Consider the following 12,359-nt stretch of genomic DNA (forward strand, 5'->3'; position numbering starts at 1 on the left):
GAACAAAGCAAATATAAACCAAATAAAATAACAAATCAAGCTTAAAATTCTAAAAAATTCTGACAAGCTTTTAAAAACATTTTAGAAGCTGAATAAAATATTCAAACTTATGAAAACATTTTAGAACTTTTGATTTTTTTAAATTACTCAAAAGAATTGAAATAAACTCCAAAGAAGCTAAAATAAAATCCATTAGAATCCAGAGAAAATTAATAACTCAAAATAAAAACCTAAATGCCTATTATTCAACATGAATGCATTCAACCAAATAATAACATTATTAAAATTTGAATTTAGCTATTCTAATTATTTAACCTATAATCTAATCTTGAATTTTTTTAGAAATTTATGAAATCTGAAAATCAGGTTGTGACATCTCTCTCCCTCTACATCTATATCTAGATCTAGATATATCAAAAAATCCTCATTCATGATCAAACCTCCTAGAGACTAAAAACATCAAATTTTAGCTATATTTTTGAAACACAATGATATAATCGTGTGAATCTACACAATTGAATCAACATTAGCATTAAATTTTAGCTAATTTGAGATCTAAATGGCTAGAACCATGAGATCTCTATATCACATCTAAACTCTACCTAAGTCTTAAATATAAATCTAAACTTCAAAAAGACTTAGATGGCTCATCTAAGGAATTCAAAAACCAAACATTCCCCCTCTGATTTCAAAACTCGCGGCCGCCTTTGAGCTATATTGTTCGGACACAGTGAGCTCTGTCTGAATGGAGCTCCCTGCTGGGAAGGACTGTTTATAGAGAGATTATCACAGATGATTCATATAAGAAACTACCTATAGAAATCAGACGGTTCTTTATGTTAACCACCTGTAGAAATAGAGTTATTTTCACAGGCGGTTAATATAAGGAACCGCATGTAGAAATATTTCATTTGTGCAATTTCTTATGTTAACTGTGTGTAAAAATAGATTTATTTTCACAGGCGGTTAACATAAGAAACCATCTGTAAAAATTAATTTTTATAGGTGGCCCGAAACCGCATGAGGTCCTAGGCTACTACTCAGACGGCTTGCCACATGAACCGCTTGTATAAATAAACCCTGAGTGTCTTGAAAATAGTTTTTGTAGCAGTGTGTATCGAAGAGGAGGACACAAGATTTTATACTGAGTCATGCCTCACTTAGAATAATATACGTGTTATTATGTTTTGATTAATCTCAAGAAAAAACAATTACAATGTAGTATGTCTAGATGTAGTCATAAGAATTTTAAGTTCTCTCGTGTTGTAAATTTTGATTTTATTGTAAGATGAATCTAATTGTTGCTTAAAAATACTATGGAACTCAGTTGATTATTTATACTACTATCCGATTAGTGTTGCTTCGTATTACTTATCTGGCTTCTAGCTTGTCTTCCTCTCTTAACTAATTAATCTCCCACTAGACATACTGAGAATCTAAGAATAGTTTTAATGTAAAATACGATTAATTGTCTTACTATGGTTACTTATCGAATTAAGGACGTCTTAATCCTCGTCACCTATATGTCACTGCACGCCACGCGACGTCCGTGTACGGCCTTCATGGTTGCGACCCGTGGAGCACTTATCAAAAACGTACCGAATACTGTGGCTTGTGCACGTCGCGTGCGCGCGATCCGCTTAACCCCAACGCAAAGGCGCGGGCGCTCCGGTCCACGGCGTGCGTGCGGCTGCGGACCCGACCCAGCAGGTATAGCTTCCTGTTCCTTCGGTACGAGAGCACTGCACGTCACTGCAGCGAGCCATCCGGGTCCATGCACGCACCAGTCACCAGCCATGCGTGCGCGCACCGTGTACCTCTCGGATCGTGAGTCGTGGGCGATGATGGCCTTCGTTGTGGGACGGATGCCTAGAATAGTACTCCTACTCCACTAGTGGGTTGATTGGAGGGATGCTTCGGTCCGTTGGTGACGCGCCGTGTTAGCGACTTTGCTGGGTAAGGAAGAAGAATAGAGGAAGATTGTAGGAGGAAGGAAGGAAGAGATCTGTAGATGGAAGATATACAGTAGAAGAGAGAAATTTGGAGGTGCAAGATACACAGTAGAGGAGAGGAACCGAAGAGAGGAGTCGGTTTGTGTCTGTCGTGTCTCTTATTCGGTGTCTTCCTCTGATGGTCTTGGATTCTTTTGTACCATGGGTGGCCTAGCTAGCCAGGGTCACCAGCCAGTTGGCAGCTAGGTGTTTGACATTCCTCTTCTCTTGAAAAGCAGCTTGCCCCTAAGCCGATGTCGTCATGCTGCTAGGATCCCACAGAACATCCTAGTCGGCGAGGTCAATGGTGATCAGGCCAACGCTGCACCCCATGCCACCGGATATGTCCTTCACCGTGTTGATGTCGTTGTGCACTCTGATGTCCAGCTCGAACCACCCTCTGATCGCTTCGGCCTCGCACGTGAACCCATCCGTTGAGACATGTGGATCGGTCATCACCTCCTGAAAGAGCAGGCAGACGAAGTAGGATGGCGATGGGCATCATCAGGCGACACCATCGTGAACGACAACTGCATGACGGTAAGCAAGGTGGCCTCCATGAAGGGCTCCACCACCCCCACACCTCCATCTCCTCCACGATGAGCACCTTGTTCAGCCTCTGCTCCACGTACTATGTCCAGCATAGCAATGGCACCTCCGCCGTGACACCCTCCAGCGTCGAGTTCCAGCCGCAGTGCGTCACGAAAGTGTCGGTCACGCTATGGCACAGTACTGCTGCATGTGGTGCCCACGAGGACACTACCAGCCCATGCTCTCGTGTCCTCTTCAAGAACCCATCAGGAAACAACGCCTCAAGGTCCCGCTCCAGCCGCGGCTCAATGAATTTGCTCAAGTCCTGAGGTGGGCTCCGTACAACCCACTAAAACCAGTGGCCAGAGGTCTCCAACCCACAGGCTATCTCTTTCAGCTGCATTGCTGAGAATGCACCCACACTGTCGAAGCAGAGGAACACCACGTCGTGGTCTGGTTGCGCATCTAGCCATGTGAGGCACACGTGCTGCTCCAATTCGCCAGCCTTGGATGTGCCTGCTACCACCAATGGCCCGATGCAGTAGACCGGTGGCAACGGGTGGTTCATCCACTTGTTCATGTCCATGAAGATGTCGACAAGCGCAACCTCACTCATGGACACGAGCCCCGATTCCCTGGACCCTTCAACATTGATGTCGGGTGAGTGGAACGCGTCGCCGAGCTTGGCGAAGAGGTTGTCGTATGTGGCAACGTTGAGAGTCTCCTACATGTCACCGGGCCACCTTCGCATGAACCTCCCAACGGCGCTATCCCCATCCCCTACGGCCGTAAGTTCACGCTCATGGTCGGGCTTGATCCGCTAGTATAAGACGAGCGCGTGCAGCGGCTAGATGGGGAGCTCCACTCTTACGACGGACCTAACATTTTGCGAGTGGGCCACCATATCATGTATCCACACCTTGATGTCATCAAGTGCATAGAACTGCTCTGTCCACGCTGTCGTTGGATCACGGAAGTCTATCAGCCCAATGCTGCTGTGGTTGGCCATGCTCACGGGGTGCCATGCAGACGAGGGGTGCATGGGCCTGTAGATGCAAAGAATACATCCGACGAGGCCGTGTGTGTACGATGCCACCAAGAGGATCTCGCTCGTGAACTTGTTCATGGTGTCGCTGCTCACTGGTGGGTACTCCTGCATTGAAGAGACCGACATGCTCGACAATGGCAGAAAGGAGAAATGAGGGCACACCATGTGGCCATGAACCAACAAGGCTGAACTCACACTCGCTGGAGTGGTGCTCCATGGTGTCGGTGATGACACAGTCGATGCGGAGGCTAGTGTTGTCAACAAGCGGGGCGAGCGCGTTGGAGAGGCCGAAGTTGTCGAGGCATTCCTTTGAGCGGTTGGCATACGTTGGTTCATGGAGGTCGATGGCCACTTCGTAGGTAGCACCGAATGGCCTGGGTGTTGTTGACACCGAGCCAGTGGCGGATGCACCGAAGAGGCCGGTTGTGCTTGCGGTAGAGGAGGTTGTGTGGTAGAATCAACATGGACAATCGGCTCGACCATTGTGTGGAAGAGTCTAAGATCGTGAATGTCGGGGAATGCAGGCGGATGCACGGAGGTCATCGTCAGGTCATGTTGTGTGGCCACGCACGGGCCGTTGGTGTGCTTCACCTCTGTCTCTATGTCCCGGCAATTTCCCCCGTCGAACGAAACGACAATGTGGAACAACAACGATGAAGAGGAGTCGGTGTTCTCGACGACGAGCAGCCTCGCATCCCACTTCTTCATGACTGTATCGAAAATAGCCCTATTAGGTTATGATTGTGATTTTGGTGATTAATGACAACATAGTCAATGGCACTAACATGTTTGTCAAGTATATACTTTAGTAGGTCTCATGGATGCAACAAAAGAGAAGTCACTGAAGCTGGAACAGAGGAATGAATTAGACTTGTTCTACGAATTTTGATGTTATCAAATGGAATGGATTTCTGTATAATCTTGTAGAGCTCTTCACAAGCTTTTCATAGAACGCAAGATCATCAAAATCAAAGTTCGGAGCGAAAAGTTATGCCTAAAATACATAACGTTGTTCTGCTGAAAATTTGTCTGACCGGATAGTCCGGTGCTCACATAAAAATTAGTCCGGTGCTACATAGGATAATTCGGTGAGAACAATAAAAAATAGTCTGGTGTTCACAGAAAGATTGAAGCCTTCGTCTTTTGCCTCACTGGACGATCCGGTGTTCGCAAAATGAACACACCGGACTATTATTTTCAGAGAGCTCCAAAATGAAGATATGCACATAGGATAGTCTAGTGCATTTGTTTTTCAATTGATATCTTTTATGTGCTATGATCCAATCTATAGGATAAGTCTCCATTGTTATCAATAACAAGTGCTATATCTCACAAGTATTCAACACTTGTACGCACATATTTATGGGAAGTATATCTTATAGGTTGTGATTTTGAGACTAACATATGTTTCAAGTTGCATCTTTTGTAATCTCATGGAGCAATCGACATATCTCTGGAGGTATACAATGCCCAAATGCTTCAATCGATATCATTGTCAAATCTTTATTCTTTTAAGTTATCTCCATGCATAATATATGTTAAACTTCCTATCTTAACATATTGTCTAGTTATGCATATGTTTTCTTCTCATCATATGTATGAACACATATAGGGGGAGTTTATACTAAATTATATGTTTCATGAATTATGATCCATGTGTTTTTAATCCTATAATTGGTATAATTTTTAATTGGATCATGATTTGTGAAGGTCTTTCCCATCTGCTCTAATGTTTTTCCTTTAAATTTAACACATGCATATAGTCTTTTTGAAAGATTGTTGATAAAGGGGGAGAAATTTGACGACCAAAGCAAGTTATGCAAGATGAACAATGAGAGGAGATTTGTAGCAAGTGCAGGATATATGAAGGTTAACAAAGAGGGAGAAGCTCTTGCTTAGGTCAAATCAAGGAAGAAAGTGGCAATGGAGAAAGGGGAGCCACAACAAACGAGGACTAAGTAGTAAGAACATGCATCCAAGCAATGTGGTAAGATTTTATGCTCATTTATGATCTTTACATTTGGAATCATTTGTCACTCGCTTTGGTTGTGTTGTCATTCATTACAAAAAGGGGAAGATTGCAGCCTAGAGAGTGAGTTGCTAGGTGATTGCTGCCTAGAGAGTGGATCAAGGAGTGATCCAATAGTGTACCTCTTGGTACGCCAGCACCTTAGAGTCTTGGTGACTCGCCGGCAAACTTGTTGACGCTCCGACTTGGTGTGGAGTGGTGGTAAGGCGATTGTGTAGGGACGCGGAGACCCTTGCCTTTGTGGCTCAAACTCCGAAGTTATCACGGCAGCGAGGAACCGGAAAATATGCTAGTGGTGAGACCTTGCCTTGGTGGCTTGGTGGCTCATCCAGGTGGAGGCTTTGTCTTTGTGACTTGGTGGCTCAAAGGCCATGATCGGGTGCCGACCGGGAGCATATCCTTTGTGGAGCTCCAACGTGAACTAGGGGTGGCATTCATACTATTGATACCACAGGAAAAAATCCTTGTGCCGAGTTTACTCTCTCTACCTTATTTACGTTTCTATATTTATTTACTTGCAATTAACTTTTTAGATAGGTTTCAAGCGCTTTGATCGGTGGAGTAGACACACTAAATAAATCTAGAGCACATTTAGATATAAATTAATATAGGTTTATCTTATGTTGTTTTTGGAGCTGAAATAGTTTTAAGTGTCCTAATTCACCCCCCCTCTTAGGATGTCACCGATCTCTACAATTACGATGTCGATCCACTCACGCAACTTCCTGATCTCGGCGAGGAGAAGGGCACAATCTTCATCTGTCATGGTGGCCACTCAGGAAGGGGGCTCTGATACCCGTTGTTAGCAACCCTGCTAGAGAAGGAAGCTAGAAAAATAGAGGAAGGTTCTAGAAGGAAGGAAGAGAAGATCCAGAGGTGGAAGATACACAGTAGAGGAGAGAAACCGAAGAGAGAAGTCAGTTTGTGTCTTTCTTATTCGATGCCTTCCTCTGATGGAATTGGATCATTTTGTACCATGGGTGGCCCAGCAAGCTAGGGGTCACCAGTCGGGTGCCATCTGGATGCCAGACATGCCACTAATATGCAAGGGTTGCTTTCCAGGCCTACATTGCATGCCACCGTCGCATGCATGCAGGACACGGGTGCCCCATTTCGTTGGGTCCTTTGCTCAATCACAACAGAAACGTGCGTATGCACTCGCAAGACACGTTATGTTTCTGACCTAGGAAATGAAACTTTGCATGCCTTTGCAAATGCGCTACTTATCTCGTACATTCATCCCTCCCACTTGATATTTATACATCTGTTGATTCTCTCACATACTATATAATTTTTTTCACCTATCTCTCTAACACGAATCATAATAAGAATAAATAGCTAAAAAATCATGTATCCACATGTCATAATAAATAGCACGGGTAAGGCATGAGTCCCGCCGCCGGCAGCCTGGTTCCGAAGCAGGGAGGGACTGCAGAATCCGGTTGGATTTTGTGACGGTGTGTTGTGGCAAGGTTTGGGCTACACAAATGGATTATGGCAAAGTCAGACTCATCAAACTATAGCTGATTTAAACGTCTATGGCCAAAGTCTAGACGGATCCGTGCATTATTGATATATATTATACCGGGTTAATGGTCAAGATTATGTGGTATGCATGCACCACGCTGTTCAGAGTGACGACACTACGATAGGGAAAGCTGCTAAGTAACTACATACGTTCGCTTCAGGTATACGTCGACTTTACAATAAGCAGAAAAACGTACGTCAGAAACCAGCCGCTGGAACCGTTTTCAGAAAACCTATAAAATGCACTAATGATCCCGTAAAAATTAACAGGAGTTCGGCCCGTAGCTGCAACTCATCCAAGGGCCCAGATTAATCATTTTCCAACCCCTAAAGAGCTGAAAAGCACACAGATGGACCGATCAATCGGTTGCTTCAGAGCATGAAAAGTCAGGGCGGCTATGGTATCAGTGCGCGGTTTGCATTCCTTGTTGGCGTCATCCATTATTGCTCATCTCCATTATTACTAGATACTTACTAGATACGAACACGTTTGTTAGAAATCGTCTCAGATTTTGGTATCTAATTTGATAAAAAAAATTAAATATATAAAATATAACTTAAAATCTGATATAGATATCGAAATCTGATTTAAATCAAGCTGTTCGATTAGGGGTGTGAGAGGACACCGGGTATAGTAGGAGTCCCTGCCCAAATGAGCATGCCCATGCCGGTTTGTTCGGCTTCATTCGATTCGATCGGTCCCTGCCCCAAGCTAGCGGCCACCCGGCAACTTCGCTATTGCCAAAGGAAGGGAGGGAAGAAAAAGTAGCCCACCCGACGTGCCGGACAAGGAGGATCTGGAAGCAGAGGGAGGTGGCCGGTGATGGCTTAACTGAGGTAAGGTGACACGGACGTGTTGTGTCGCAAGGCAGGGAGCGGGCGCGTGTCCGTGATCCAGCTGATCGATTGAGCCGACGTCGAGAAATTGATGCGCCGGTGACCATGCATTCAGAGAACTTTTAAGTTAGGCGGATCTGTGTCGTAGCATTTCAGAGTTCTGTGAGTCTTGCGCTATCAGAAAGCAGTATCGAATGCGCCGCGCGCCGCACGTCTATTGCGTGCTTCGCAACATGATGCAATCGTACTCCTTGCGCCTGACTTGTAGGCTCTTCTTTTTATGACTTGTGAATTGTAGGCTCTTGATTTGCTACACATGCAATGCAAGTTGTCAAGTAACTAGCTACCGGACCCAAACAGGGGTCTAACTCTAACAGACGGATAAGTAGTTACAACCAACGGATTTTGTTTTAACGATACGAAACAACGGTATGTTTGGGCGCTTGATGCTTTGGGGGAGTACTTGGCAAAATCGACATACAATGTACAATTCATAGGTGCTTACTCTTAACAAATTTATTTGGAAAAACTAGGTCCTCGCCTTTTAGATTCGGACTAGCGTTTTTCTTTTTCTAGGCTGAGACCTCGCCCCTGTTTCCCATCACATATTGTTGTTTATTTGTTTTTGCTCTTGCTTTTTTAATATATGAGCATATCTCCTGCCTCCTTTCCCAAAAAAAAAAAAACGAAACAACCGTACCCCATCAACCCGCAGCTGTGGCGTGCCAGCCTGCAGCCGCAGCAACCGGCGAATCAACCACGCACGATGGATGGATCGCTCGCTTGCTCGCTCCATGTGCCGATGGATCAGAGCTCACTGTGCTTTGGTATGGCTCTGGCCCCTGCTCACTTAAACAGGCATGGGCAGAAAGCCGATGGGCGCGTTCTTGTTGGGGAAGGATGGGCGAGGGGTGGACGTATATACGGACGTTAAACAGCGTGTTCCAGCAGCTGCTGCATGCCTTGCCTTTTATAGTTAGTTCTAGTAAGCGGAGCAGCTGCTGCTGTGCACGAGCTGCGGATAGCGAATGGTCCGGCGCTCAATTCCTGTCCCGAGTCTCTCTCGCTCTCTCTGTTTTTTGTTTCCTTTTTTGCGAGGCGCTCAGTCAGGTTTTGAGTTTGACGCTGACAACTGTATTCCTTTCATTTTGTATCTTTTTCGATTCTTTTTTTTATTTTTATTCTCTTTATTTTCTCTCATCTCTAACAGCTACCTTTCGAGAGAATTGTAAAGAAAACTCCGTCTAAAAAGAATGATCTTAGAAATTCTTTCGTGATGAGAACCGTGAAGAAAAATCGTTAGAGCATTGAAAAAAACGAAAATTTCTCCATAATAAAATTTTCATCTCCGAAGAAAAGCTGTTAGAGATAGCCTAAGCACGTACGCACACCACGTTTGATGTGAAGTGAGAACAGTTTTTCCTGCTACAAGTTGGCACAAGCGCATTTCTCCCATCTCCAAACGCACGCGCACGTCGACGTCGCGGATCTGTGGAGGGGCAAGCAAGTATAGAGAATCAGGCAAGCCGGCCGTACGTAGCCCGGCATCTGTCTGTCTACCCATCCATTTGTCTCTCGCAGCGGGCGCAGACGTCCCCGCCACCGGTCCCCATCCAACACGACTAAGCCAAGAAACACTGCCGCGAACAGGCATGGAGCTCAAATCCTTTGATCCCCACTAGCATGTCCACACCCGGACGTGCCCTCCTCCACCAACGGCAAAGATATTTCGGCAGGCCCCTCGCCGGCGCACGTCGGCACTCAGGTCCGTGGGCGTGGAGTTTTGTTCCACTTCCAGACGGGTTGAAACGGCTTTGGTCGTCGTGTTTCTTTCGATCGTGGGCGTGATGGGCGTTGGCATTTTCTCGCCCTGCCTTTTGCAACAGAAAGCGCAGGCATGGCAAGCACGAGAAAGGAAGCGGAACGGCATGGGTCTCGGCGAACACAAGTACAAGCCAGAACGAGTTGTGGAGGTTACTCCAGATTTAGGTTTTGTCACGGACCAACGGTGAAAAAATTTCACGTGTAGAGTACCTCGGCATGCCAGCCAAACCATGTACAGAAGCGGGCCGAAAACGAGAGGAAGAAAAGAACGGCCGGACGCGGGCCGGGGAGGGTAAAAACTGATGTCGCTAGGTGACATGAAAAACTGACGCAGGCACAGGGCGTCACGGCGCCGGGGCTGCCACGGCGACGTCCCCCGCAGCGGCATTGGCGTTGGCGGCGGCGTCGAGCCACCTTTCCATGGGCGTGCACTCCGCCTTGTGCGCCATCTTCCAGTGCAGCGCCTGGCACGCGCGCGAGCAGTAGTTCACCACGCCGCACACCGAACACCGCCGGAACTCGTGCCGCCGCGTCTCCGGGCGCCCGCACAGCGCGTGCGAGCACAGCCGCAGGTCGCCGGCGCCGGCGCCGTCGTCTTCCGCCGCTGAGGGGGTCCCGGCCACAGCTCCGACGGCGGAGGCTGCTAGAGGCCGCGACGCGAACCAGTCCACCAGGAACCGGTTGGCCGCGTGCGTCTCGCCCGCCGCCGCGGCCGCAGCGCGGCACCCGAAGTCGCTGAGCAGGCACGAGTGGCGCCGCGACGCCTTGCCTCCGTTGTTTCCGGTGCCGGCGCGGAGCAGCGAGGCCGACGCAGTGACCGCGGCGGCAAGCTCGCGGGCGTTGGCCTGGATGAGGAGGCGGCGCCCGTCCAGCACGGAGCGGAGCACGCCGTAGCCGTCTTGAAGGCAGTGCCCAAGCTCGCGGAGCGCGTCCACGTGGCCCAGCGACGCCGCGCGCGCACACAGCGCCGCGCCCGCGCGGAGGTCGCGGTCGTCCTTGCTGCCGCCGCTGCCGTTGAACTGGATGACGGCCAGCGAATACAGCGCCTCCCGGTGGCCGCCCACTGCCGCCGCCGCCATCAGCGCCGCCCCGGACCCACGGCTCCCCAGGCAGTAGAACCGGATCTGTGACGCATGAGCTCGATCAGCACGATCGCCAAGGGACACAACGCAAAGGAGACAGCAAGATTCTCGTATCAATGTTTCGTGTTGTTACCATGCCAAGGAGGTAGCAGGCTTCGAGGTTGCCGGCATCCGCACAGCGCTGCAAGAACCGGTGAGCCTCGTCCGACCAGGCTTTTGCCGGCACGGCGACGCACCGCGGCGACGCCCTGGCGAGCACCACCCTGCTCTGCCCAAGTTCCCTGAATCGCTTGCACCTGCAGGCACACATCCAAACAAGTCCCCGTAAGAACTCCATCCCGCCAACGATTTCTCAGTTCACGCAACCGAACAACATGACGTACGTGAGCATGGCGCCGGCGAGGTCGGCTGGCGAGCCGGCGGACGCCGCGACGTCGGCCAGTATGGACACCACAAGATCGTCAGGGAGCTCCTCAAACATGTCTCCGAGGACACCGAACCCCGCGGGAGCGCCGGCCGCCGTCCGGCGCCTCTTCCGGCGGTGCACCTCTGGCCCCTCGCCCGCCGCTGCCGAGTGGCAGGGGTAGCACGCGCCGCGCCTCGTCCTCATAGCCTCCCTGGATGCGTTGTCCGTACGTTCTTTTGTGGCGAGCCGTGAGCAGTTGCAGTCCTTTGGTGAGGAGAGAGAGAAAGAGGGTGTGTGCGTGGCCGTGTCCGTAATGGCGAGGAAGGGAGAGGAGGAGAATTATATATAGGAGCAGGAGTGTAGGACAGGGTCGTGGGGTGCGTGGCTGCGAGGAGAGAGCAAGAGAGGAGAGGTGGCCGTTCCGTTGCGACGGGGGTGGCGCGGTCAACAGGGAGGCTGACCGGAGGAGGGGTTGCTTGAGAGGGAGCACGCTTGGATGCAAAGCCTCACCCTTTCTTGATACTCCCACCCTTCTCTCTCTCTCATGACCTCTTTCCCATTCTCTCTCCTCAGCTTTCCCTCTTTCTCTCTCCTTACCTTTTGCTACATTTTTCTTTTCTTTCGTTTCCCTCAATTTTAGAGAGAGAGAGAGAGAGAGACGAGTGGTGGGGCAGGGCCATTCATGATTGTGGTTAGTGTGCTATCTTTGGCAGCCTTTTTTCCCCTTTGCAATTTGCATCCTTGGCTTTGCTTTGCTTGGGTTGTTTGCTTGATTTGTTCCTTTGTCCTCTTGGTTTGGTAACGCATAGACTGGGTTGGTGACATGGATATCTTGCTGGGTGAGATGGTTTCGACGTTTTGAGTGGCATGGAACCAACATGGCATGCAGATTGTAGCTAGGGGCTGGATCTGATTTGTGCCGACTGGGGTTGGCAGGCACGACAAAAGCTTGCTTGATTGATATCTTGCTAACAATCGAAGATTTGGCTGGCTAATTTGGTGCCCTTCCATAAAGTCTACCGGTGATGGTTTTGGTTACAAGGAAATGGTTGCTTCATTTGCATTAAAAATGGTGAGATTTGAT

General features: G+C 48.7%; 1 protein-coding gene across 1 annotated transcript; it reads right to left on the bottom strand.

Moving 5' to 3' along the window:
- Positions 1-9,989: 9,989 nt before the first annotated feature.
- LOC133924082 (F-box protein At5g50450-like) lies at positions 9,990-11,750 on the bottom strand. The gene is made up of 3 exons (XM_062369457.1): positions 11,253-11,750; positions 11,003-11,165; positions 9,990-10,911 (listed from the first exon to the last, which is right to left on the bottom strand). The coding sequence occupies exons 1-3, from the start codon at positions 11,477-11,479 to the stop codon at positions 10,132-10,134; spliced, it is 1,170 nt and encodes a 389-aa protein (XP_062225441.1). The 5' UTR covers positions 11,480-11,750; the 3' UTR covers positions 9,990-10,131.
- Positions 11,751-12,359: the final 609 nt, after the last annotated feature.

This window comes from Phragmites australis, chromosome 7, assembly GCF_958298935.1.
Source record: "Phragmites australis chromosome 7, lpPhrAust1.1, whole genome shotgun sequence".
Lineage (NCBI taxonomy): Eukaryota > Viridiplantae > Streptophyta > Magnoliopsida > Poales > Poaceae > Phragmites > Phragmites australis.

What these genes read in the sequence shown, in the direction of transcription:
- LOC133924082 (XM_062369457.1), bottom strand. Translation starts at nt 11,479, where the DNA reads ATGAGGACGAGGCGCGGCGCGTGCTACCCCTGCCACTCGGCAGCGGCG. An exon ending in CTCGCCGGCGCCATGCTCAC is followed by an intron (nt 11,166 to 11,252) that starts GTACGTCATGTT and finishes GTGTGCCTGCAG; the next exon opens with GTGCAAGCGATTCAGGGAAC. An exon ending in CCTGCTACCTCCTTGGCATG is followed by an intron (nt 10,912 to 11,002) that starts GTAACAACACGA and finishes CATGCGTCACAG; the next exon opens with ATCCGGTTCTACTGCCTGGG.